The sequence below is a fragment of the Tamandua tetradactyla genome, chromosome 7 (assembly GCF_023851605.1).
Source record: "Tamandua tetradactyla isolate mTamTet1 chromosome 7, mTamTet1.pri, whole genome shotgun sequence".
NCBI classification, from domain to species: Eukaryota; Metazoa; Chordata; class Mammalia; order Pilosa; family Myrmecophagidae; genus Tamandua; species Tamandua tetradactyla.
The window spans coordinates 144,012,835-144,039,887 of record NC_135333.1 but is presented as its reverse complement, the minus strand read 5'-3'; the positions used below and the strand labels follow the sequence as shown (position 1 = coordinate 144,039,887).

Below are 27,053 nucleotides of genomic sequence, written 5' to 3'. Positions count from 1 at the left end.
ATTCATGGATATTTTGAAAAAAATATTTTCAGATTTCACTTGTATGCCTTCTTTTCTTTCTCTCTGATCTATTAGAGAATACCTGTTTTCAAGAAAGTCTACATTTTCACTTCTCATAAACTTCCTACCTATTCTTTGCCTCAGAAGTCACCAGAAGCCAGAAATGTACTTCCTTTCTCTTGGGTCAGATAGTTATTTTCCTACAGCTTGTCTGAAATGGTCCAAAAGCAGCTGTCATAATACATTCAGAGTCCAGAGAAGTGTACCCCTTTCTAGCATTTCTCAGTGTATGTACACTGAGAATTCACTTTCAAAAATAAATTACAAAAAAGATAAGTGTGACGATATGCAAAGTTATTCTACTGATGCCCCAAAATACCTTTGTCTGTTTTATGAAATATCTCTAGAGGAATTTAATTGAACTTATCCTATTTTATTTGGGACTTAATCATGTTTGTTTCTTTGTTTATATTCCTACTTAGATTCAGAGATTCTTTTTATTTAGGAAATTTTCTTCTTTTTTTATACAGACGACAAATATTAGAATGAGATACTGACTCAATGAAAAATATTGTCATTAAATTAATTTAAAGTTTTGGAGGACATCGATCGATAAAATCTTTAAATATCCATTAAAAGCCTTCAGTTTTGTATATTGTGGGTTTTGTAATTACCCTAGGAAATACTATTTAGAATACTTATTTACAATACTTAAAAAATAAAAGCAGAGCCAAAAGCATAAGTATTACATGGTAAATGAATATGATTGAAACATCAGAAAGCAATAAGAATCCAATTTCTCAAATTCTCAAGTTATAAAAACTCACACTCATAAAGAGCAATTTCTTCCACATTGCCTGCAATGTTAAACAAAATTCGACACAAATGCTACTGAAAAAGACAACCATTGCAGACAAAACATTTGGGTTCAAATCTTCTGCCAATTGTGAGGAGTTTGACCTGAGACAATTTAAGTAAGCTCTTTATGTCTTTCTCTATAAAATGGAACTAACCATATGAACTTATACTATAGGGTTGTTGTGAGGATCGAATGGAAGAGTCTTTGTAAATTGTTTCTCACACAACTTGGAAGATAATTATCAACATCATCATCTTAATTATCATTGCACTGACCACTATCAATCAGGCACTAAATTGAACAATGGAGATAGAATTGTGATCAGGATAGACTTGATTTCTTCCATAATGTTTTAGCAGGGGAGACAAACAAGTAATTTCAATTCTGGATTCTAAGTGTACTGATAGAGAGTGCTATGTGAGCATGCACAATACTGAGCATTGGGTTGTACATAGTACAAAAGTATTTTAGAGCTTAAAAGAACACTTTGAGTAGGTGTAATGAGGTTTAAACTGAGATTTGAATGTTGTTTAAGAGTCAGACATGTGAGGTGGAAGGAAAAGGATTCTGAGAAAAGGGAATAGAATGTAGGACTATCTCAGTGTATTTCAAAGAAGGAGAACACCATAGAAAGAAATGACCCTAGTAAGGTGAATGGGGGCATATTTAGGAATTTTAATTTATTGTAGGTGCAAGGGATAGTCATTGATACATTATAGTCTAATTAGTTGGATATTTGTATAGCTACTCCTGCTCTTTTATGATTGTTATTTGCATGGAATATCTTTTCCCAACCTTTCAGTATCAACCTATATTTATCCTTGGGTCTAAGATGCATTTCCTGTAGACAGCATATAGATGGGTCCTGTTTTATTAATCCATTCTGCCAGTCTATGTCTTTTGATTGGGAAATTTAATCCATTAACATTTAGTGTTATTACTGTACAGGCAGTACTTTCTTCTACCATTTTACCTTTTGGACTTTGTATGTCATATCTAAGTTTTCCTCTTTTTACCTTTAGTTTGATAGTCTTCATTTCTATACTCTTATCCACACCTCTCTCTCCTGTCTTTTCTTATCTGTCTCTAATACTCCCTTTAGTACTTCTTGCAGAGCTGGTGTCTTGGTCACAAATTCTCTTAGTGATTTTTTGTCTGAAAATGTTTTAATTTACCTCTCATTTTTGAAGGACAGTTTTGCTGGATATAGAATTCTTGGCTGGAAGTTTTTCTCTTTTAGTATCTTAAATATATCATCCCATTGTCTTCTCACCTCCATGGTTTCTGCTGAGAAATCTACACATAGTCTTATTGGGCTTCCCTTGTATGTGATGGATTGTTTTTCTCTTGCTGCTTTCAAGATTCTCTCTTTCTCTTTGACCTCTGACATTCTGATTAGTAGTGTCTTGGAGTACGTCTATTTGGATCTATTCTCTTTGGGGTACGCTGCACTTCTTGGATCTGTCATTTTAAGTCTTTCATAAGAGTTGGGAAATTTTTAGTGATAATTTCCTCCATTAGTTTTTCTCCTTCTTTTCCTTTCACTTCTCCTTCTGGGACACCCTCAACACATATATTTGTGCACTTCATGTTGTCATTCAATTCCCTGTGTCCTGCTCATATTTTCCCATTCTTTTCCCTGTAATTTCTTTTGTTTGTCAGATTTCAGATGTCTCATCCTTCAGTTCACTAATCCTATCTTCTGCCTCTTGAAATCTGACATTGTAGGTTTCCATTGTTTTTTCATCTCTTCCACTATGCCTTTCATTCCCGTAAGTTCTGTGATTTGTTTTTTCAGACTTTCGATTTCTTCCTTTTGTTCATTCCTTGCTTTCTGTATATCCTCCCTGAATTCATTGATTTGGTTTTTGATGTGGTTTCCCATGTCTGTTTGTATATTCTGAATTAATTGTTTCAACTCCTGTATCTCATTTGAATTGTAGGTTTGTTCCTTTGGCTGAGCCATTTCTTCAATTTTCTGAGTATGATTCATTATTTTTTGCTGGCATCTAGGCATTTAATTACCTTAATTAGTTTATTCTGGAGAGTGTTTTCACTTTTTTTTTTCCTTAGGATTTTCTTGCTGGATGACTTTGTTGTTTATCTGTTCTTTGACATTCAGTTCAGCTTATTCTAGTCCTCTAGCTTAGGTTTTGTTTAATAGATCAGAATTTTTCAGTTCTTGCTTTTTTGTTTCTTGCCCTGTCTGTATGTTGCCTTTCCCCCACGCTTTAGGAGGGTCTACTTGGGTATTATAGACCCCAGTCAGATTTCCAGACCAAATTGGTCACCTCTCAGGTTGAAAGAGTCATCTGCGTCAATTTTCCCTGAGAGTGACACCCAGTAGATTAAAAGGCTTTCCTATGAATTCTCTGGACTCTGCGTTTTTCCTGTCCTGCCCAGTATGTGGTGCTTTTCTGCCTCCAGGTTCCACCAGCATAAGGTGATGCAGTACCTTTAACTTCAGCAGACTCTCCCTGCTGGGGGCATGATGGAGACAGAGGAGAGGTTGTAGGCTGGCTTTAATCGCTTCTCTTTTCCAAACCCTGGAGTGGGCTCCTTCAGGGCGGGATTCCACCTGAGCTGGGCCCCACCCCTCTCCTGGGGAAGGTACAGCCTCCAGAGAAGCTCTCAAACAAGCCTGTTTCTGCCTATGCCTGGGGCAGTGCAGCCTGAAAAACCTTGCAGCTGTATCCAAAGAGTAATCAATTCATAGAAACACAGCCACAAAAGAGAAAATGAAAAATCTTTTTCAGAGCAGGACCCTGTTCCTTGGGTTTGCCAATCAAGAGCTTAAGTTGGTACGTTCCTCTGTGTATTTTCAGGTCCTATGTGCCCCCTCCTTTCCTGCAGGGCCTAGACCTTTTCAGATCCAAAAAAAAAACCTGTTTTGTTCTTTTTTCTTTTTCTGTAAGCCCTGCCCCCTCCTCTTCAGGGCAAAAACCAGTGACCTCTGCTTTTACTCCAGGTTCAGCTGAGCTGGGGGCCTATTTTTAGTAGTCAGAATTTGTTAATTAATTCCACAATTGGCCTTTAGTTGCGCTGAGCCCTTGCTGCTAGTAAAATCCCTTTCCTTTTCCTTCTGGGAAGCAGCCTGTGGGGGAGGGGTGCCAGCCACCTGTCTTGGGGAACTCACGGTTCTGGGGGGCTCGCAGCTGGTCCAGCTGGTCCAGACTGGGGTATGCTATGTGTATGGTCACTTATGTTGCTGCAGCAGTTGCTCTATACTATTCCTGGCTATTTACTAGCTGCTCTGGAGGACAATCTAAATCCCACAACCTCACTAAGCCGCCATCTTTGACCCATAAGGATCCATTGATACATTATAAATAAGGCAGTGACACTTTGAGTATTTTTCTGCCAAAGGCCATTTGACTGCAGCATGCAGAGTATATTTTAGGGTATCAATATTGAAGGCAGAGAGCTGTGCTATGTAGCTGTGGATGATGCAGATAAAATGTTGATTGCCTGGACAGTAAGAATCAGAAAAAAAGTGATCAGACTTGAAAGAATTTTCATGACTTGGTAATAGAGTAGATGTTGGAGATGCGATAGAAAAATAACTGAGTTATGAAAGTTTCCCAAGTTTTAACCTGAGCTTGGTGTCACCAATACATTTCAGGAGAAGGAGTTGGAGCAAGCTGAATTGGTGATTGAAGATGATGGATGATGAATTTAGTGCTGGGCATTCCATTTGTTATGCCACTGGGACATTTCATAATTATAATTTTCTATATGTTTTCCAACTTGCTTCTACCACCAAATACTTTTTTAACTTTTGTTGTTGCCTAAAAGAGGGCAAGACAATCAATTGAAATTATTAGTAGTAAGAGCAGAAAGTATTGTCTTTAGAATTAGGGAGGAGTGTGCATTGTGGGTATTCTTTTAGTTTATATTGCATGTGACCCCCCCCATTGTAGAAATGAAATGAAACCAGCTCTTTTTTTTTTGCATGGATAGGCACCAGGAATTGAACCTGGATCTAAGGCATGAAGATGCTCTTAAAGCTAATTAAATGTCCAAATTTAATTATGACAATAAAAAGATTATATTTGTAAATTATGGCATTGAAATTGATGCTTTCTTCTGACAAAAAATTTGAAAAAATCTTTATGTATATGTTAAAAACAAATCACTGTGTATTTGGGTAATGGCTTTACATTTTCTTTGAGAGATTGTTTAGTCATGCTAATGCATATTGGAGTTTTACATTATATTTCATTTATGTTTCCTAAATTACATGATATTCTATACTATCTGATAGTCTCATATATTTTACAGATAAATAAAAATAAGATTGAAGATCAAATTTTGTGGTGTGGTAAAAAGAAGACCCACAGAGCCCATCTCTGTTTGGTTCCTCTTTAGTTTTGTCCTCTTTTGCCCTGACATTATTCTTACTTCCCTTGCTTCCTTTTGAAAAACGCATACAGCGGTTTTCCAGCAGCCTGCTTTCCCACCCATCTAGATGGCTTTCTAAGTACTGAAACAAAAACAGTATGCTTACATCTGCTTTAGTCTTACTGCAAGTCTCTTCCTCCTTACTCCTTCCTAGAGATCTTTTATTTCCCTAGGATACCAACCTGATTATTCCCAGCCTTTTGCAGAACAATATTTATGACTCATAGTCTCTTCTTCTTTTGTACTAAACAAATCCAGAGTTCTATTTTTTTTTAAATTCTACTTTACTGGTCTATGTGGTCTATTTGATCACTTCTTTTATCATATGCTGTGTATTGAACAGTGGAAGGAAATAAAGCTCTGAGACATTTTGATAAAGGGTTTTCGATTCATTAAACAATAAGGATATACCAAATTTGGTATTAATCTTTTTCTCGTGTATTATCTTTCTATTTTCTATATTGTATCTTTGTCCTCCTAAGTTGTCTTGTATCTTGGAGTTATACATATGTATATTAAAATCATGGTTCTACCAATTACTCTCTCATGAGAACACAGGAACTGGAATTAGACACTTGAGAATCTAATTAGCCTACTAGCTGTCTCATCAGGTGTAGGATTTTGGATGAGTTATTTTAAAATTTCAGAATCTCAGTCTCACCATCTGTAAAATGCTGGTAAAAACAATAGGTTGAGGTCTAAATGAGCTAAATTTAAAGCTTGGCATCTTATTTTACACTTAAATACATAAGTTTTGACTATTGCAATTGCTATTGATACCTTTTCCTTTATCATTCTGAGACTCCCTTGCAAACCTAAAAATAATGAGTATTTTGATACTTATCACACTTACTGTAATAAGAAAATAATATATATAAGTATGGTGCCCAGTATAGTAGTTGATCTTTCCTACGCCTTTCCTTCCTAATATATTCTGCAGATGACTATTCAGCTAATTTCTTGTCATATTTTTATAAACATTTGTCTCAATACTGCTTCTATGACCAATGTTTTCTAAAAGGTAGGGTGCTTTTTAAAAACAGACTTCCAAGTTCTATACCAAACTTACTGCATCAGAATATCAGGGTGGAGCCTTGCATTTTAAGAAACCTTTAAGGAAAGTCTGATGTACTTCAAAGCATCAATGTCTCACAATTGATGAGCGGTTATAAAGAAAATGTTGAGAGAGAGAATCTGTAGTAGTATACAATGTAGAAGGGTAGGGCATACATATATGGAATAATTATCTGAAGGCAGAAAAGTACAAATATATACAGGTCATACATTTTTAATGAAATATTTGGTATCCATGAGCTATTGAGGATTAGAAAGTAAAATGTGTGTTATTTATGTCTACTTATAATTTTTTTTTTTGCCATCTGCAGGCTCCAGGAGCTGGACCCAGGTCTCCTGCATGGCAGGTGAGAATTCTACCACTGAGCTATCCTCACACCACCATCTACTTAGAATTTAACCCTAGTGGTAGGACAATCATCTTAAAAAACACTAGTGCATGCCGCCCCCATTTGTAGGTTATGATAACTTCAAATAGTATAGCATGAATAATGGGCTGTTCTATTTACTAAAGTTATCTCTTTGTCTATCAGAGTTATCCTCATTTTCATCATCCGTCTACTTCATGAATGACTGGGACAGAGCACTATAACCCAAAATTTCTCATAACAAGAAGGCTCTTTTCAACTCTCACTTTTAATGCTCATCAGTCATCACCCTGTATTCATGGACATTTTTCTCTTCTTTCAATCCAAAAGGCCTGTTTTTTGCAGTCTTGTACATTAATTTTCTTGTTATATAGCAAACTCAAATTGGCTAAATGTCTATGCTGTTATGCTGGTATTTATTTAGAGCCTCGTATAGGTATATTGTATAGGTATGCATATTATGTATACATACCTATACAAATATGCATTTTTTACAAATAAAGTCAATTTATAAAATTAATCCTCTATTAATTCTTTCTATATAGGTCCATTGTATCCTAATCTTCACGGGTAACTAAGTTGGTAAGAAAAAAAAAGCGTTCTGTATAAAGTATGTTATTAAGAGATGACTAAAACTTAAATTTTCAAATTAAAATAATTTGACAAGACTTTTATAAGGATTCTAGAGTTTATTTCATTGCTTTTCTATATAACATATTTTAACTAGCTTTAACCTCTGTACAAGACAGTGAAGTAAAACAGATAGATGCTAGTATTGTCATCAGAGGATGTCACTATTGTTCTTTCTCCTTCTGTCATTAGTTACATGGTATTAGTTGTGGTTTGCAGCTGAAACTTTTTCTTCATTTGGCAATAATAAAAATTACCAATTTGTGGTGGTTAAAAGGTGCCAGAAATTTTGTGCTCGATAGACTTCACCTCATTTAATTCTCATAGCAACTATGGTGTCATCATCTCTACGGCACATTTCTCTTATCATCGAGAAGACTAGCTCAGGTTTGTTCTCATAGCACCAAGGAAAGTTTTCAAGAAAGAGATGGTAGAAGCATGCAAGATTCTAAATGCCTATGCTTGAAACTGGTATATCACTGTAGTGACCTGAATAGTGTCCACAGCAAATTCGAGACTACTTGGAGCCTCAGATGTGACCCTTTCAGAAAATGGGATCTTTGAAGATGTAATTAATTAAGAGGGGGCCATTCTGGATTAGGGTGGACCTAAATCCAATGACTAGGTGGTGTCTTATAAGAAGAGGGGAGGACATACATACAGACACACCCAGGGGGAAGAAAGCTATGTGAAAATAAGGCAAAAATTAGTGTGATGCAGCTGAACATCAGGGAATACCAAGGTTTGCTGGAAGCCACCAGATGCTTCTGGAAGAGACAAGGAAATTCTCCCCGCTAAGTTTCAGAGGGTGCATGGCCCTACTGACACCTTGAGTTCAGAATTCTAGTCTTTAGAATTATGAGATAATTTTCTATTGCTTCATTGCTAAGTTTGTGGTAGGCAGTTTCAGCAGCCCTAAAAAACGAATGCAGACACTTCCACTCCATTCTATTGGCCAAAGCAAGTCTCAAGGCCAGCACAGTTTCAAGGAGTGGAGGAACAGATTTAATGAGAGAAGCTGCAAAATCACATTGTAAAAGTGAATGCCTACAGGGACGAATGGAAAATTGTACCATTTTTAATCTACTGCAGAAGGATCACATTTATGATTTCTTTGAGGCTGGATAATATTTAAAAAAATCTCTATACTGGACTATAGAAGAGTTAACTTGTTCAAACTTTCACAAGTATGTCATTCTGACAGTCACGATGTGGCTTCATGAGATCATTCCACATTTCTGGTGCTGATATATTGCTGAGTTCCTTTAGCCTTCTGTGATGTTGACTCAAGAATATAAAGGAAGCAGCATTTCAGCTGCTTCTCTGCAAGGGGTAATGTCCATAAAGTCTTTTAAATCCTTGCCCCACATGGACCAACAAAGGAAACCACAACTGTTTTTTATTCTATTGCCATCTTTCAAAGCTTTACTTTCTTTTCACTTTTATCTATATTTTACAGCAGGATCAGTCGAGTTAGTTGGCTGGAGGAGTTTTCTGTTCTCTCCTATCTTACATAATGAAGCCCTGCTCGTTTTCTTAGGATTTCCCCACTTATATTGATCGGAAAAAATAATAACAAAAGAGACTATATATCATTCATTATTTTGTGTATCAATTTTACATTGAGATGCACATCTCATCCAATGTTCCCATCTTCTTATTTTAAATATACCCAATTGTTCTCTAATCTCATATCTAATCCTTTATGAATTACAGTTTTGAGCTCTAAAAGATGATCCTCCTATCAGCACAATGATGTCTAACTTTTATAACCTTAGACCCATTTTGAGTCATTAGAGCTCTGTTTTTTCATTTCTCCCATTAGTCCCTTGCTTCATTTCCTGCTTCTTCTTGGTTTCTTTATAATACAAATGTAAAGCAGGGTCTCGTTGTTGATTCCTGCCATATTCATGAGTGTTTTTCTAGAATCTTGCAATTTAATGTGACATTTCCCTCATTTAAATTAAAGGGGATATTTTTGTGTAAATTGTCTTGCACATAGTAAGATCTCAATAAATGTTATCTATTATTATATATACTTCTGCTACCACTATAACTATTGTTATTAATTTATTTTAAAGCAAACCCTGTGCTTTTTTCCCTATTGAAAATATAGTATTAAGCATTGTAAGGAACCTTCTAGACAAAATGAAAATATATGTTAGCATTTGATTATACTTTTACTTTATAATCTTTCTGGCAATTGAAATTTACTATCACTGTTATTTTTGGAAATTCCCCAGTGCTTGATAATTGTACAAAACTAATATCAGTCTCAGTTTTTATAGCTTACATTTTTTTGCATGTATTAGTAGATCAAATTTATATTTTCACAAAGTTGGACCCAAATAGCTGTTACATTATCATTTCACATTTACTGTCATGTCAGTACATGCTTATAAATGTGTAATAGCATATTTTCTTGAACATCTTTCCTAGATCTCAGTGGTCTTCCAGACAGCTTTTAGTTATTCATTTTGATTAGTTAATATATCAAATAGATAAGTGATTTCTTTAGTGAATTGCTTATATTTCTTTCCGACCTTGCAGTCCTTTATACTACTAAACCTTTTTTATTAGTAACTCATAAGTCCTGCTCATTCCAAAACCATAATGTCATGTCAATATCTTTTTTTCAGAGACATTTCCTCCCACATACAACCTTATGTTTTTTTCCCTGGTGTATTACAATTCTAACCAATAATGCCTATGTATATGTCCACTCCTCCTTCGTTTTCCCTTTCTTTTTCTCCCTTCCTCCCTCCCTCCCTCCCTCCCTCCCTCCCTCCCTCCCTCCCTCCCTCCCTCCCTCCCTTCCTTCCTTCCTTCCTTCCTTCCTTCCTTCCTTCCTTCCTTCCCCTCTCTCTCTCAAAACAAACACATTCACACACACAGGTTGTGAGGCCCAATTAAAACTTGGGAAAGCAAAATTGCTTTAATACCTAGATATCTATTGCTCATTTTTTTAGCATCTGACAAAAAATCTGAATTTTTGCTTGCTAGAGCAATATGTTCCTGGAATACACTTTTTTTTTCTATTGTGGGAGTCACATTTCCTTCTCTTTTTCCATGTAAGTATCCCATTTGTTAAATTTTTGTTTGTTTGGTTTTTCTGTTTGTTTTCCTTGTTTGTCTTTTGGGCAGGTGCATGGGTGGGGAATCGAACCTGGGGCTCCCTCATGGCAGGTGAGAATTCTACCACTGAACTACCTTTGCACCTCTTGGAATACACTTTTAAAACTAGTTTTGCTTTATATAACCATGATGTGGTGGCTACAAACCTATATTTGACTGAAAAGAGCAAACCAGAGCACGTATAAGACACGTGAAGCAGGACTCAAATGTCACCTGTAGGTAGACCCCTTTGCCATCAGCTATCATTAAGAAAAAAAAATGCAATTGGTCTTATATTCTCTCACTTGTTGGGAGGGGTGGGGCAGTGGAGAGGAAAAGGCGCGTGGGGAGTGGGGTGTAAATAAGGCAGGCCGAAGCTCCAGAGAGGGTGGGGACAGAGCTTCACGGAAGAGAAATATCTGAACCTGGTTGGTACAACACAGCTCATCCAGACTCACCCACCCACCCACCCTTTCCGGAGCTCTGTGCTTCTGCTGGCGGCGGGTGGCTGAAGGGACAGCTCCAGCAGAGGCTGCTTTCGGGAGAGACTAAATCTGCAGGGTGGAATCCGGGCAGAGCGGCTTCACTTTCAACTGGGTGAGCTCTCCTGCCCCCGGGCCGGCCGCCGCCTCACGCCGCGGCCAGTGGATCCGCCAGCGCGCGGCGGGCGGGGAGAGCGCCGGCCGGACCCGCCCCGAGCTCCATGGTTTGCCCAGCCGGGCGCGATGGTGACTTCGGGCGCGGAGGGTGGCGCCGGGCGAGCTCGCGGCTCGCGGCATGAGAGCGTGGAGCGCGGCCGGCGGCCGGAGGGAGCTGTGCCCCGGACCCCAGCGCCCGGAGACGCGGCTCAACCACCTGAACCCGGAAAACGCCAACAAGTAGTTTCTCGTCGGAGAAGGGCGGCTCCGCTGAGCGTCGGGACTCAGTCAGGAGAGCCTCGTCCACTCGGAAACCAAAGCAGAGCCACTTTTCTCTCGTTAAGGTATCTAGGGCGTGGGGGAAAGGGGGCGGTTTCCCGGGAAGGGCGCGGCGACCCTGCAGGCAGGCGTCCACCCCAGCGCCCTGCGGGGAGGTGCTGCGAGAGGTGGAGACCCGGGCTGTCTCAGCTGGGACTCCCAGGCAGAGATCAGGGGGTGTGCCTCCGGCCGCTATGCCCTGGGCCTCGCCCCTCCTAGAAAGCAGACCCTCCCCGCCCCCCCTCCATCCTGCACCCTAAGGCGTTTGTTTTTCTTGGGAAAGGGGGATGGGTGGGATTCATTGATCACTTCTGTTCTCAAACATGGATCCTAGTTAGCCGTTTCCATCCTCAAGGAATCAAAATAACAACTACTACAAACAATAGTAATGTGAAAAGGAAATTGGATCAGGAAATTAGCTGGAGGTTTCCTTGGAGAAAAGCCACAGCAGGGAGATTTTTAGCTCTGACTTCAGCGATCTGTCCTTCTGCCTGGTCCGTGAGGGAGAGAGGAGAAGTGAACCGAGAATAGGTCATGCAAAGGGCACTGCCCCAGCGCTGGGAGCAGCGAGCCGTCCAGGGTTGACCGAGGGTACGTGTGCAGTGGGGGCGCCCAGTGCAAGGGGCTCCTACCCAGCGCTGCCAAGTCGCCTCGTGGAAGACAGCTCCCAGCCTAAGGGAATGACACCCAGGCTCGGGAAGGAGGGGGAGAGAGAGGTTAGGAGGGTGGAAAAGAGGTAAAAAGGGGAGGGGAGAGAGGAGGTCGGGAATTAGGAGAGAGAGGCGTGGTACCGGGTTTGGAGCAGGTTAGACTAGAGAGAGGATGGAGGGGCGGGAAAGTGAAGGGTGCAAAGATGAAGGAGGCGATATTAGCGCAAAGAGAGGAAGGTGCGAGGCAAGGAAAAAGAGTGTCATGGAAAGGCAAGAAAAGACTTGGACTACAATTCCTTAGTTTTCAGAAAACCTAGGAAAGGTGCGATCCCAGAGGCGGGGGCACGGCTGGACACTGATCTCCTCCTGGGAGGGTCATTCGACCCTGAACCATCTGCCCACCCGAGCCTCTTGAGGCTGATGGGCTGGGGGTGGGGATGGGGTGGGGGTGGGTCGTGGGACGGCCAAGATCTTTAACTTGGCGCTGTGTTCGCCTCCCCCCACAGTCATGTCTGAGCCACAGAGATGGGCAAGATCGAGAACAACGAGAGGGTGATCCTCAACGTCGGGGGCACCCGGCACGAAACCTACCGCAGCACCCTCAAGACGCTGCCCGGGACGCGCCTGGCCTTGCTCGCCGCCTCCGAGCCCCACAGCGATTGCCTGACCGCGGCGGGCGACAAGCCGCAGCCGCCGCCCCCTCCGCTCTCGCCGCAGCCGCGGCCGCCCTCGCTGGGTCCCGGCCCGGGTGGCTGCTTCGAAGGCGGCGCGGGCAACTGCAGCCCTCGCGGTGGCGGCGGCGGCGGCGGCGGCGGCGTGGACCGCCCGGCCGGCGGCCGCGAGTTCTTCTTCGACCGGCACCCGGGCGTCTTCGCGTATGTGCTCAACTACTACCGCACCGGCAAGCTGCACTGCCCCGCCGACGTGTGCGGGCCGCTCTTTGAAGAGGAGCTGGCCTTCTGGGGCATCGACGAGACCGACGTGGAGCCCTGCTGCTGGATGACCTACCGGCAGCACCGCGACGCCGAGGAGGCGCTCGACATCTTCGAGACCCCGGACCTCATCGGCGGCGACCCGGGTGACGACGAGGACCTGGCGGCCAAGAGGCTGGGCATCGAGGACGCGGCGGGGCTGGGGGGCCCCGACGGCAAGGCCGGCCGTTGGAAGAGGCTGCAGCCCCGCGTGTGGGCCCTCTTTGAGGACCCCTATTCGTCCAGAGCTGCCAGGGTAAGGCCAGAATCAACCTCTTCCCTGCTGCTCCAGCTTCTCCCATCTGCTCTGGGATGGGGGTCCAGGGGAGAAGAGGGCCGGGGCTCCCCAGCTGTGAGGTTAGAGGCCCATCAGGTGCAGAAGAAATCCAGGGTCCCTGGCCCTCATTCCGCCCCACCCCAGCCCAATTCTCCCTTCCCCCCAACTCAAACAGTGATTTCCTTCAGCAGGTGGGACCTAAAGGGCGAATCTCAACTTGTGTGGGCTACTCTGTCTGGGACCTTGCCCTGAACCGGCCTTCATATTTCCTCTTGCATTTTCCTCATTTTTATGTACCAACTTTTCCTTTAGCTTTTATGTCTCTTCTGGTCTCCTGGTCATCCCGCCTTTTTCAGAGGGGCCTGACGCTCCTTCACATCTGACTGTCCCAGAGCAGTGGCGCCAATTAGGGATCTATTCTGAGGACAGAGGAAGGAGAAATGGAATATATGCGTGTGTCAGGGTGTGTGTGTGCGCTTGCGGTGGGTGGTGGTCAGAGGTTCGTTTTGGGAACAGAATCTCCTGATGGCTGGTTGGGTCTCTCTCCACGCAAGGGAGAAGAATGCTGGGATCACTCGCCCTGGAGTTTTGACCAGAGAGTCCAGCTGCACAGGGAATTTTGCAGTCTGGTGCTTTTTCCCTAGGTTGCAACTCATTCCTTACAGATTAAGTGTGAATCACTTTGGTGATTTTGGTTTAATCTAGTTCTCTAAATTTGAGTACATTAGGTTGTAGCAAACTTTATTGAACTTTTTAGACTGTGATCCCAGCTTCAGTTTGTCCTTTGGTTTCTAGCTTCGGTGACAGTTTAAATTATTCCTTGACACTCCCAATTAATTCTTCAAAATCCCAGGAAAACTCTATAAAAGTAACCAATAGTGGTTCCTCCAGTCTAAGGAAATAAAAGAAATATAAATAACCAAAAATTCTGTAGTAATGTGAATGGTTTTTAATTATGTATGAGAAAGAAATACTGTATTTAGTTAAATCTTTGCAACTGCATGTGTCTGGTTTGCGTCTGACACCCAGAAAAGGCACCCCCTGGGCAGACTGGGAACTCTCCCAGCTTCATTTGGGCTCCATCCTCATTATTGTCTTCTGCATGTCAGAAGTCTTTGCTTCTGAATTATTGTGCGGTTGTCTGTCTGCTAATTTGTTTCAAGTGCTGCTGAAAATCAGGTAGATGGTCAGAAGATATGCTTCTGATATCACTTTGGAAATCTGAGGATATGTTTTCTTTCCAGTTTGAAAGAGAACATAAAAGACAATTTATGAGTTATTATTTTCTTAGATTTGGTATTTAAATGCACCACATAAATTCTAGCATGTCCACATTTACATATGAATCTAAAATCTTCAACTAGGCAATCTTTTTTTTAAAGACCATTCTGTAAATTCAACAGCAAGAGTTGGCATTCAGAAAAAAAGAGTGCATATTTATTTAAATTAAATCATAGGCTCATGACCATTACGTCCATGTTTTTTGAATTCCAGTGAGTTCCACAGTACTTTTTTCACTCGGTACCAAAAAAGATCATCTGAATTTATTTTCCAGTCTTATCATGTGATTTGGTCCCCTCTCCCCCCCAGATAATGTGCTATAAAGAAAGCAGAATGTGTTATTATCTTTCTTCATGATAATGTAATATGTACTATGGTAGTCCAGACTGCATAGCAAAAACTTTAAGAAGGTATATTCCATTTTTATCATTGCTGTGGTATTTAATTCTATTAATTCAGAAGGACAGACATTAACCTGAAAGTAGTTTTTATTTTTCATTAAATCTTTCTAAGATTTTATTGCAATAAGATTGAGAATTTGACCTGCATTCATTTAGGGGAAGAAAGAGCACAGATTTAGAGATGTATACAAGGTCAAAGAGCAATTAGAAACTGAATCAGTTAAGAATCTAACACCTGGAAGGTCACCCTAGCTAGGACCCCTTATTCTGTAGATGAGGAAACAGAAGACTGCGAACACTAAGTGATGACCAAGGTCATAGAGCAAGTTAGTAACAGAGCCAGCATTATTCCAGAAGCCTCATGGCACCCTCCTCAGGCCCTTTCCACCACAGCCACTGATTATAACTGACTGGCTTATGAAATCTCTGCAGATTCTTGTTGCTCTTGAGATTTAATGCAGCATGAGACATTCAGTAGAATTTTAACTTTTCAAGGTCGTCCATGACTTTTTAAAAAGTATATATAATTCCAGCACTTTGGAACATAGGACTAAAGTTATAGGACTTGTATTCACTTCCTAAAGTGAGCCCTATTTCAATTTTCCTTTTATATGGATCAGTTAGCATTTAATGTTTTGTTTTCTTTCACATGGGCTAACATTTCTGTGCCTTGTTTTCAGGGAAATCCTTTTTTTTTTAGTTACTAGTGATTGCCTAAGAAATAGTAACCGGAAATCACCACTCTATTTAAAGTATTATTTAATATTTTTATATTAACATTTATTGCTCAGATGATGGCCTGACAATGTTAATTATTTTTATAGATGGAATTATATTTTGCATGAATGTGATTCTAAGAAACATAAATCAATTGTCAAGTGGTTTGCTTCAACTCTAGCCTTACTGACATCGTCTCATTCTTAATAGAAGTTAAGTATTTAAACTTTCATAAAGACTCCTACTTTTCTTCTCCTTAATTCATCTTTTATTGATATACCTGAATTGAACAATTTACTGTCTGAATTCCCTTTTCAATTTGTTATATTTGCTTTCATTATTTTCTTTATCTTTTCCAGTGTTGGAGAGAGAGATGACTTAATTATGTAATGAATGTGCTTTTCTTCCAGCTTTTATGATCTAAACTGGCAGACAGAAACAACAGCGAGAAGTGGATAATTTGAATTTTTCAATACTGTATTTTTACCTTTGGCTTCAGTTGGCATGTCCCTCTCCTCTATAGCTATTAATTTATGATGTAAATACATATCTGACAATTCTAAATTGTTGTAATTAATTTGGTAAATATGTTTTTGTTTTATACTTATGACATGGATTATTATTAAAAAAAGAAATTTATGAAACTTCAAATATAAGTTGTCAAGGAAACCTGTTGTTGGGGGAAATGAGATCAGGAGAGAAAAAGAGATATGTTATTGATGTGTCAATGATATTTACAAATAGTAAAAAGCAGTGGTGCATAGATACATCATGCATTGCATATTTTCAATTTGATATTTAAGTTTTAGAAGTAAATGCAGCTTGTGTGTGACTTCCTCTGAAGGCACTATATCATAAATATGTTGGAAGTCACCAAACAGAAATCCTTTGATAAAATTTTTAGATGTTTTAGAAGTTTCTTTAAAAAATAGTGTAATGACAATACTAGAATCAAATTATATGTCAAAGAATTTGTTTCCGATATAAAGAGCTAAGAGCAGTAGAGGTCTCTCTTCCCCTCCCCCCCCCTTTTTTTTGAGGGTGGGGAGCGGAGCTGCTGGAGTGGGGTGGGAGAAAGAGGATGACTGAATTCAGTTTTATTTTAGAGTATGCCTCTTCCTTGTTGATTTATGTATAGTTTTGATTATCTCCTTCTTTCAAAGAGATTTTGGAAAATCAAACAAAGAAATAGCTTCCATGGAACCATACTTAATATGTTGGCTTTTGGTGTAGGGGTAAGTTACCACATACATGTGTTTTAAAAACAAAAATCTAGTTCACCATCATTGTGCTGATAATTTTGAATCATACATGGATTGTGATAGTGAAATAATCATTTTTAACCTTGAAAATATTCTCTTTATTAGTATTTCAGATAGCTTTTTTTTTTTTACTGCACCTCTAAAATACACTGCTTCAAGGGCACTAAAATTTAATTTTCAAATTCTCGAGTTGGATTCAGATTTGCAAATATTTAATTTACTTCTTATGGTAAATAAGTAAAAAAAAGTAAAACTTTTTCTTCTTACCAACTACAAAATAAAACAGGAAGGAAATGATTTACATAACCATTTTCTGGCATTAAGTGTAATTTTTAATTTAAAAAATATATAAGGACAATTTGAGCCACATATTATATTAAGATGGAAGAAAACAATGTATTAATTCTTGTTTAGAATCATTATTCCAATTAAAACAATTAATGGCTAAATAATAGGTTGTTCATAAAATATAGCAATCAGTTATTAAATTTTTCAGGAGGTTCATTTACTCAATGAATACTGATTATGCAGTCATCATAGACAAGAAAATATGCAAGATACTGGGAAGGCAGAGAGAGGATATAATTTCCTGTCCCTAAATAAAGACATTATCCATTAAATTGAAAAACAATGCAACAACACCATCAAACAAAATCCAAGAGACATTAAAGATAAATTTTATTAAAAAATATATCACATGGAACTGTTAACTGTTGACATGCGGGAAAAATTTCCTTTTAGAAATCATGGCTTTTGTATATTACTAGCCTTTATTTGATTATGAAAGTTTTTGGCCTTTATAATCTTGTTGTTTTTTTTTTTTCCATTTTCAAAGCAATGTATAAACCCTATTTTTACAATATGGTTAGCGAATATGGTGAAAGCTATACTTATAGCACACTATTGAATTTTCTGGGTGGTGGCCAAGTATCTTCATCCCTTCCATATTAATTAAAGGTCATGGCCAACCAGATGACAATGCAAATCCAAGTTCAGACCCCAGAAAAATGTCCACTCTAATACTCTGGTGTGTTTGCAGTTGTATAAGCATCTAAGTATATTTTGATCTTTTCCCAGACTACTTAATAGCACAATTCATAAATAACTTTAATTTTAGACTTAAATTTTGAGCATTTGGGTATGATCAGAGTACCTGATTCCATATGTCTTTTAAATAACCAGTGCATTTCATCAAACACTGAGTGGTCTGGTTCATTGCTAGGCCTTAAGCATGGCAGAGGTGAATGTAATTGGATAGTTTAGGTATGTTTTGTTTTCTGTAATATTTTGCTAATAACTTATTTGTAGACCTGGATTTACAAAATTAAATGACAGAAAAGGAAATTTTGTTCTCAGTCAGGGAGTTCATTTTCAGAGCAACTGAAGACAAAGAAATGTGTAAGTTTATATAAAAATGCAGCTCAGCCTTTCCCATCTAAAGGCATATATCATTACCATTTATTTTATCACTACAAATAAAGTAAATGTGATTTTCAGGTCTTACAGTGTTTGAACTTCTGAGCCATATATCCTTTTTATTGTGGCGATCTTTAAAAATATGTCTAAATGAAATAGTATAAGTACTAAAGAACTCGTAAAAGATAATCACAGATCTCCAGGAGGAAAAATAATGGCAAATAGTCTAAAGAAATATCAATATATTAATATAAACAATTCAATTTTGTTTTGTTGAAGGGATTTTCATTTCAGAAGAGCAGTCAAGACATTTTAATGATAGAAAAGCAGTGTGTTTTGCTTTCCTTATATGTTGAAAGGTGGTAATTAATTTTACTACTGAGTAGTCAATATTTTCACAGAAAGTGAATAAAATATAGGTGTTGGGAGGTGAAGAGAGTGGGAGTTGAGAATATATAAAAACAGGGAAAAAAGCCTAAATTGTGATGAGACCTATACCCTAAACCAGATTTCACCCCTGCCTGTGTGACCTTGGAGAATATATTTGAACTTCTGAGGCTTTATTTCTTTTGCCTTATTCTTAGAAAATAAATGAGAAGACACATTGGGCTAGATATTGTTCAAACTTTCTTTCAACTGTAAGATTTTGGGATTTGGAGTAAAAACAAGGATAATTATTAAAGATTCTAGAGACCATGAAGAGCATGGCTGAGCCCTCATGCCTAGACCATCACACTAATAAGATAAGCCAAGATTGATTTCTTTTTTCTTTTTTTATTCAAAACTTTCTGGCCTTTTTTTTCTACAGCTGTTGGATAGCTGCTGCTCTGGTTACCATAGAAACAGGTTAGCTCCTGGCTTCCTGTTTCCATTGAAAACAGCTTTCTCTCAACCACATATTGATCTCAGGGAATCATTTTGCTGTGGGTCTGTCATGGAATCCATAAAGCGGGTGGGTCCTGTCGTTTCCTAAGCCTTAGATTCAGTGCAGGTGTGTATCCGTCCACGCATAAGGGCAACTGATTAGATTATCGCAGTTTTATTTCTGTTTGAAAAGTGTCTTGTCAAGACACAATCCTTTCCCCGTCTCATATTTTATATAGAAGGGGAAATCTTATTCACTTGAGGATTTACAGATATGCCTAACACATTTAAGTGTTTACAAAATAGTGTCAAATTATTCAGCTCTAATCTCTTTCCTAATCCGTTCTATCCCAACAGGCATAGAGGATAGTATGTTGCTTAGCATGCTTCATGAGTTTATTTTAAATGTGTTCATTAACGAAGAATTTTTTAAATTGAATGTGTGTATTTTATTTTATATAGTGTCGCATATTTCTCTTTTGTAAAAATACTTCTATTTCAGGAGATGCATATCTATACAAAAAGAAGAGCTGTACTGTCATAACATAGATGGATTCTCAAGGAATGTGTTTATATAATTTTTAATATGTTTAGGCAATGAAATATAAAAGTTTTGATTGATAATGTGTGTGTGTGTGTGTGTATGTGTGTAACACGTATATTCAAAATATATACTCTTGGAACGAGATCGCTGCCTGGTACATAAAACAGACTTTCAGTGTTCCTGAAGCTTAAAATTGGAAGGATTCTAGCTATCAGCTGGCATTTGCCTCTGCAGGTATCACAGAGAAGGCAACTGACTTGTTCATAGCCACAGATATTTAGTAGTTGCAGTAGGACTAGATTTCAGATCTTTTGACTTCTGGATCAGTCCTCTTCCCATTCACTCTTGACTGCTTAGTGTGAACAGTCTAAAAAGAGATGTGCAGATTTCAGCTTTCGGGCAGCAGCAAACATGTTAGGGATAGTAAGGCTGAGGTATACCCTTGTTCATGTCCTCCTGCTCACCAGTAGCAGGAAAATTGCCACTCCTTTAGGCTTTCACTTCATTTTCAGATCCCTGTCCAGATGATCGCCTTCCATCATTCCGTTTTTTGACTTGCCATTTCCGCCAGCTGTACATCTTACAGTTCTACTATCTTTACAGGCTTAAAACTAAACCCATGTAATGCTTATCCCCTCTTTTTACTTTGGCTTACAGCCTTAGTGAGAAGATTCGCAGAAGCCTTAGTTCTCAAGCTGAACCATGGTCAATAAGTTTCAGGCGAGAGGACACCCAGCTCATGGTGGGATACCTGAGGATAACTGGCAAATTAAAGGAGTGAAACATAATTGACGCTCTTATGGTTAAGATCTGCAAATGAGATTAGATGTTGTTGTATAGTCAGTAAATATAGGCTAGAAAAACTTTTTCCTTAAGGGGCAGTTAGCCAAAAGCTGTGTTTACTGCCCTGTGATGGGATGTAAAACAATATTATAGTTTTGGGAGCATTTCAGAGAATGTATTGTACTGGAATCAAAGCAGGGGGTTTGGGTCAAAATGTTGTGCTATTGTAAGGAAAAAATGCTGTGATTGGTACACTCACTTGACTGACCTCTCTTCAAAGTTGATAGTGGAGGTGGCATCTTAGTAATCTTTTGACATTTCCTCAGTAACTCCAAGTATTAAGAAAAGTCCCTGCAGTCTCCACAGTAGTATCTTCATCATTCCCTGTTTGAAGACCCCAGTGGGTTTGCGCTTTGCTATTCTACATGTATATGACAGTGTTGTTGCTATCTTTAAAAAATTAAAGCAAGGCCAAGATAGGCTTTCTTCACAAGTCTTCTGAGCTTTCGTCTTAACAATGAAAGCTTTAAAAGCTATTCTTTTTTTTGAGTTGTCTTTATGGAGAGAGACTCAGATACATTCAAATAATAGTGTTGACTCTAAATTTAAGACTACGTGTTTATGATTTGTGTTTAAGAAAAACTATTTGGACCAGTATAAAGTTATATTTTGAATAGTTTTTCAGATGGGGTTCAGTGAAAGGGTTGGGCTTTTTCAGAACTTATGTAAAATTTACATCTGAATTTGCAGATTATACAAGAGAAATTCAGATATGGGCTTGTTTATCTTAATAACTTTTAAGTTTATTGATTTAGGATAAAATAATGGCTGCATAAAAATTGTATTGAGAACATTGGCATAACAATAATAGCAGGGTAAGCTCCTGTGCTGATTTCAGAATATTAATTTTTGACAAAATCAATAAAATTAATATTTAGGAAAATAGAACAATATATTTAAAAGCTAAATTTATCATTTAAGTTGTCTAGCTTCTCTTTATTAGATTTCTTGGGGATGAACAATGGCAGGAAATTATGGAAGTTATTAGAATATACTTAATGCAACCTGTCTTTCAAGCACATTATGTAGAAAATGGACAAATATTGCCTTAATGATCCCTGATCTGGGCAAACAGAATCTAAAGTAACAAGTAGCCTTTTACTTTTTAAGCTATTGGAACTTTATTGTCCTAAGTGAAGCTATTGCAGTCATATATAATGAGTGGGTACATTAAAGTTGAACAACTGGTCATTTTTGTATCATGGTAGGTAAACATTTGTGAGCTTATATTTCATTCCCAAGTTCATAACTGTGTTGACTGTGCTTTGATACCTTGAGTACAATGCTAATGATACAGAATTTAAGCAAATTTATGAAATCAAATGTAGTTTAATTTACTAATAGACTGTAATGATATTAAACATGATTAACTTTTATGAAAAAAAAGTTCTTATTGATTGATTGCCCATTGCCTAGATTACTTCTGAGTCTTAGCTGCTGCTCAAGTTTTAGTTGTAGCATATACATGTTAACAGTTCTCTAATTAAAAAAAAATACTGTAAGGGATGTTTTCAAATCTGTTTCTTTTTCTACCTATATATGATTAATTTATTTCATCTTTGCTTTCTCCTTTTTAGCTTGTCCCGTGGGTTCAGTTGTTTTCTAGAAGTAGGAACTGCTATCAGAGTACTTGACATTATGTTTCAATGCTGGGTTTCTTTATCAAACAAGCTTTTATGGATCCTCTACCTTGGATTGCATTGATTGGTTGATATAAAAGTGTTATTGCCATCAGGCATGTGTACATTTCTATCAGTTAAGCCAACTGGGAAAGAACCGAGTATCAAAGATGAAAGAATAACTGTGCTTTTGACTCTCTCCACTGACACCACTGACAACCATTGAGTGTAGACTATTGGTCAGGCACTAGAGTAGGTACAAAAATATAAAAGAGATTAAAGTTAGGCATTTGACTTTAATATGGTTATATTCTGTCATTAAAGAAGAACTGTAAGTCCATAGTTACAATCCAATGCATTAAACACTATAGTAGAATTACTGCTGTAGTGTTGTGGACACACAGGCTACTGAGGACCAACTCTCCTACACAGAGGAAATGACATTTTAATAACTCATAGAAGGCTAGTAAGTATTTTCAGATGATCAAGGGTTTGGGTTATTAGGTCAACAGAGAAGTGTTCAAATGGACAGAGCATTCCATGGTATGGAGTTTGGAGCAATAGAAGGTCCAGAAGGAAGGGGACATAGTAAAGGCAGAAGAAAGGCTTGAGAAATAGAGAAAGGAGATAAGCTGGGAAGATGGTGACTTCTTATACAAGTGGAGTACTGTAATTCCTTCTAAAGCACAAATCTACCATGCCATTGTCTTGCTGGAAATAAAGCACTTTATCCCTTTGCTTTGTCTCTATATTAAGATTCACATTCCTTTACATGGTCTTCAGAGTCTGGCCCTTGTCTATACTCCTATTCATACCTTCTGAAAATCCAGCACCAAAAATATGCTGAAGTCACAAGACACTTTTTGCCAATTCTGAATTTAAGAGACCTGTTCATATTGTTTGCCTTGGAATGTGCTGTTTCTACAGCCTGAAATGTCCTCTCCTCCTTGATTTAATTGATGATTCAGTTATATTTCAATACTCTACATAATTACCAAGTTTTCTTTGGTACCGTCTAAATTCTCTCAAGTGTCCATAGCACATTATAAATGTCTTATTATTGAATCTTCCATTTTGGCAACACGTTCCTAATATCCAAGAAACCTTTCTTATATTCTGATTGCCTCTTTTCCATATCTGTGTGTTCTCATTTAAAGCACATAATGCTTTCATGAACCATTCAGGAATTACAAGTTAGACCATTTAAAAAAATTATATTTTATTTCTGGGGTTAATGCTTGTGTCCTTTGATGGATTTATTTTCTGTTTGTTTCCCTTGTTTCTTCTCTTTTCTACTATTGGCTCTTCTCAAATATCTTTTCTCTTGGGAGAAGTGGGTGGGCAAACCAGGGGCCCTCTCAAGGTCTAAGGAAGGGAGCTTTATTTGCAGACAGAGAACTTCAGTGTATTTCAGTCAAATGTGGATCTACATTTCTTTTTTCTTTCTCTCTTTGCTATATGAGGAAATCCAAAGGCAACTTAAAATTTGCTCCACTTTTCTCCATCATACCAATACACCTAACTAGAGGCTGTCTTCCTTTTATTGATTCCTTACTTTATTTAGAAAGCTGGATGTATCTTGAGGCCAAATTCTGTAGCCAGCCACTAATGGAAGTGGGGGTCAGTAGTTGTCCCACAGCCAGCTCCCTCTCCAAGTACCTATTACCTCTGAGTTTAGGTTCTTTAAGACTTCCTGGGTAAGAAAAGTACCAGCCACAAGAAGTGCTCTCTCCTATACCTATACCGAATTACATTCTCCTTCTCTCTCTCCCTTCCTTCCCCTTCCCTTAAATCTCCATTATTCCAATCCCATTTTCTTTTTATGTCAATATTTGCAGTCCAGTGATGACAACTTTCCCTGTTTTTCATCTCTGTAATTATTCATCATTTTAAATGTGATTTGAATAAGGAGATGTGGTTTATTTTTTTCAACAAGAATTTGATTGTGTGTATATATATATATGCACACACACATATATATGCCTCAAGCCTCATGTCTTTTCTAGTTATGAATCTCTGTATAGGGGAATATTTTTTTATATTCCTTAGATTTTTGAACAGTGCCTCGTAATTTTTTAAGTGGTATTTTATTGCCGTTAGAATAATTACAGAATTTCCCCCTGTATACAAACATGTATTTCTCTATGTTTCTTCCACACAAAATCTTGAGTAGTTTTTGAGCACACCTGCCATTTCCACTTTTTTTTTTCTATTATTGTAGTCAGGAAATTGGAAGTCTCTGTACAGGGTGCGATTTTATTGTTGCTCTAAGAAGCTTTTTAGTCTAATGTTAATACAAAATTCTTGAAAGTTATCGCTTGGACTAGAGTGATACTTTAATTTGTCATCTGCCTACTGAGAATACATTTGTGAGAACCACGAACTTTGATGGTGTAACAAATAAATGTTTGTGGTACTTAAAGCCCCTTAGCAAAGTGACAGCTTTAAGTTGAAATAATGTTAGTGTGACTCAATTTTTACACAGACACATTGCTAGTGGGTCCAAAAACCTCGTGCTTATTATGTGGAGAAGCATCTGACTAACAATAGTAGATGGCGCTGATTGTCCTGCTAATTACATGGAAATGGGGCCTTTGACTGAAGGATGCTGTGTCCTAATAATATGCTGAAAAATGAATTTTGTGTCTGCAAGGAAATTAGTTGAGGAAAGCAGAAGAGAAGCATCCCTATTCATCACACTGTTGTTGTCTCTTTTCATTTAATAAGGTAGAAATATCTGAAAGTGAACTTTTTCTCATGCTATCTGGAATACGCTTTATCAAACCAGTGCAATAATGAAGACTACGACATCTAAAACCTAATTATGTACCGATGTTCCCTTCGAGCTGTGGCAAATACTGGGAAAAGTATCTAAAGAAATATATATACCAAGTCGTGATCATGCAAATAGAAGGAATAAGAAAGTCATTTACTTATACAAATATAACATATATTATAGCGACAAAGTAAAGTTGTTTTTTCTTTTAGGGAAAAATAATTGTGCGGTAGTAAATAAAATAAAAATTATAAGATAGACTATAAGATTCAAAACAATAAAATTAGAATGGGTTTATGGTTCTAAGTTGAGGAGCCATTGTATCTAATTATTTTAAAAATCGAAAGTGTTCTTAAATCATGAAAGTAAATGTTTTTGAATGGAAAATTGGGAAAATTGAAAGTAAACCTAAGAAGAAAATGACTATTTTTTTCTTCCAAAGGTTATTAAAAGTTTACTATATTTGTTTTATGTTTACTTTCTTTAAGATAAATGTGACCTTAGGTGTATACAGGTTTTTATTTTTTTCTTAATTTAATATTTAAACTTCACAGCCAGGAATAATTACTTTTTCATTTTATTCAAATCTGGCTTTAAAAAAGAATTTCATAGTTTACTTCATAGAGGTCCCACACCTTATTTAAAAATGTTATTCCCATATATTATATGGTTAGTTGCTAGGGTGAATGGGGTATTGATTTCCATTGCATTTTAAATAGTTATTGATGGCATGTGAGCAGCCTACTACTTTTTGTATATTATCATATGCATAGTTATCTTATTGACTTATTGATCCATTTATTATTTCAGTATGTTCTCGTAGGAACTTGTGGTATACTATATACACAAATGATAATTCATTTTCTTATTTTTAATTTTAATGGCTGATATATATTTTATATCTTTATTTTTATTACGTGAATATGATTTATAAGAATAGTATGGTTTTAAGACATATTTGTACCTGTTTAGTTACCACTGTTACTTTTATAACATTATTTCTTCATTTTTGAGTCAATTTATTCGGAAACACCTTTTTGTGATATGCTATGAATGTATATATTTTATTTTTTTACTTTTGAAAATTTCCGAGTACATTTTAAAATCCTAGAATAGATTTTAAAGTTTTCAGTAACGGCTTGAGTGTGGTATATTTGGAGGGTCTTCGCATATCAGAATAGTTTTCTGTTGTATTCACATATGAAAGTTATCTTGGCTTAGTGTAGAATTTTGGGGGACACCAGTTTTGTTTCCTAAAGCCTGCTATTTTCATTTGATATTAAAAATACTCAAGTATAGAAAAGAAAATAAGGGATGTCCTGTGTATTGGAAGCACATGCAAAAGCCCTAAACAATTCTTGAGACTAAGAAGGCCCAGGAAGGATATGACATTAGAGCTAAAATCTAAAGAAAGAGTGTAGGAGTTAGCCAAAGGAGAGAGATGGGAACTGTGGGAAGGTGGCCGTAAGTGGGCGGGAAGAACTGAAAGTAGATCTGTGTTACTAGGGAGTGGACAGCTGAGGGAGAGCTATGGAAAGAGGGTCTAGAAAGGTGGTTGGTGAGCAAGAAAGAGCACCTGTTTTTTTTGCATCATATTCTGTTTCTTTAAAAAAAAATCTAGCTAATGTTATAGATTCACTGCTTTATATTATATTCATCTTTCCTCATTTCATGTTTCCTTATTGTTTTGCATTCTTTCAAAAGTTCCTTAGTAGTTCTCTTCATTCCTTATTCTTTATTTTTTCCAGTGTCAAATTTGTTCTTTACTACATTCGAGAGACTTTTGAATTTGCTACCGTATTACTGGTTTTATACATTATTTTATTATATTGCATGGCTCTCATTTAGATCAGTTCTTATCTTTTCTTGTTTGTTTTTTATTTTCCAATCTTTTCTTCTCTTTACTTTTGTTTACTTCAGTCCATATCTGTTTGTGGCTTACTGAGACTCTGAAGCAGGTATTTTTAAAGGGGGACCTTTACTCTCAGACCTCAGGATGCTTTTTCACTTGTCTCTTGCTAGGGATTCTA

At 37.8% G+C, this 27,053-nt stretch overlaps 1 protein-coding gene across 2 annotated transcripts in view; it reads left to right on the top strand.

The window, feature by feature from the left end:
• Positions 1-11,260: 11,260 nt before the first annotated feature.
• KCNC2 (potassium voltage-gated channel subfamily C member 2) overlaps positions 11,261-27,053 on the top strand; it is a 177,368-nt gene continuing 161,575 nt past the window's right edge. For both annotated transcript variants that reach the window (XM_077111453.1, XM_077111451.1), the window contains exons 1-2: positions 11,261-11,428; positions 12,559-13,279. In XM_077111453.1, coding sequence (XP_076967568.1) covers positions 12,578-13,279 — 702 coding nt within the window. In that variant the 5' untranslated portion in view covers positions 11,261-11,428; positions 12,559-12,577. The remainder of the gene's footprint in view (positions 11,429-12,558; positions 13,280-27,053) is intronic.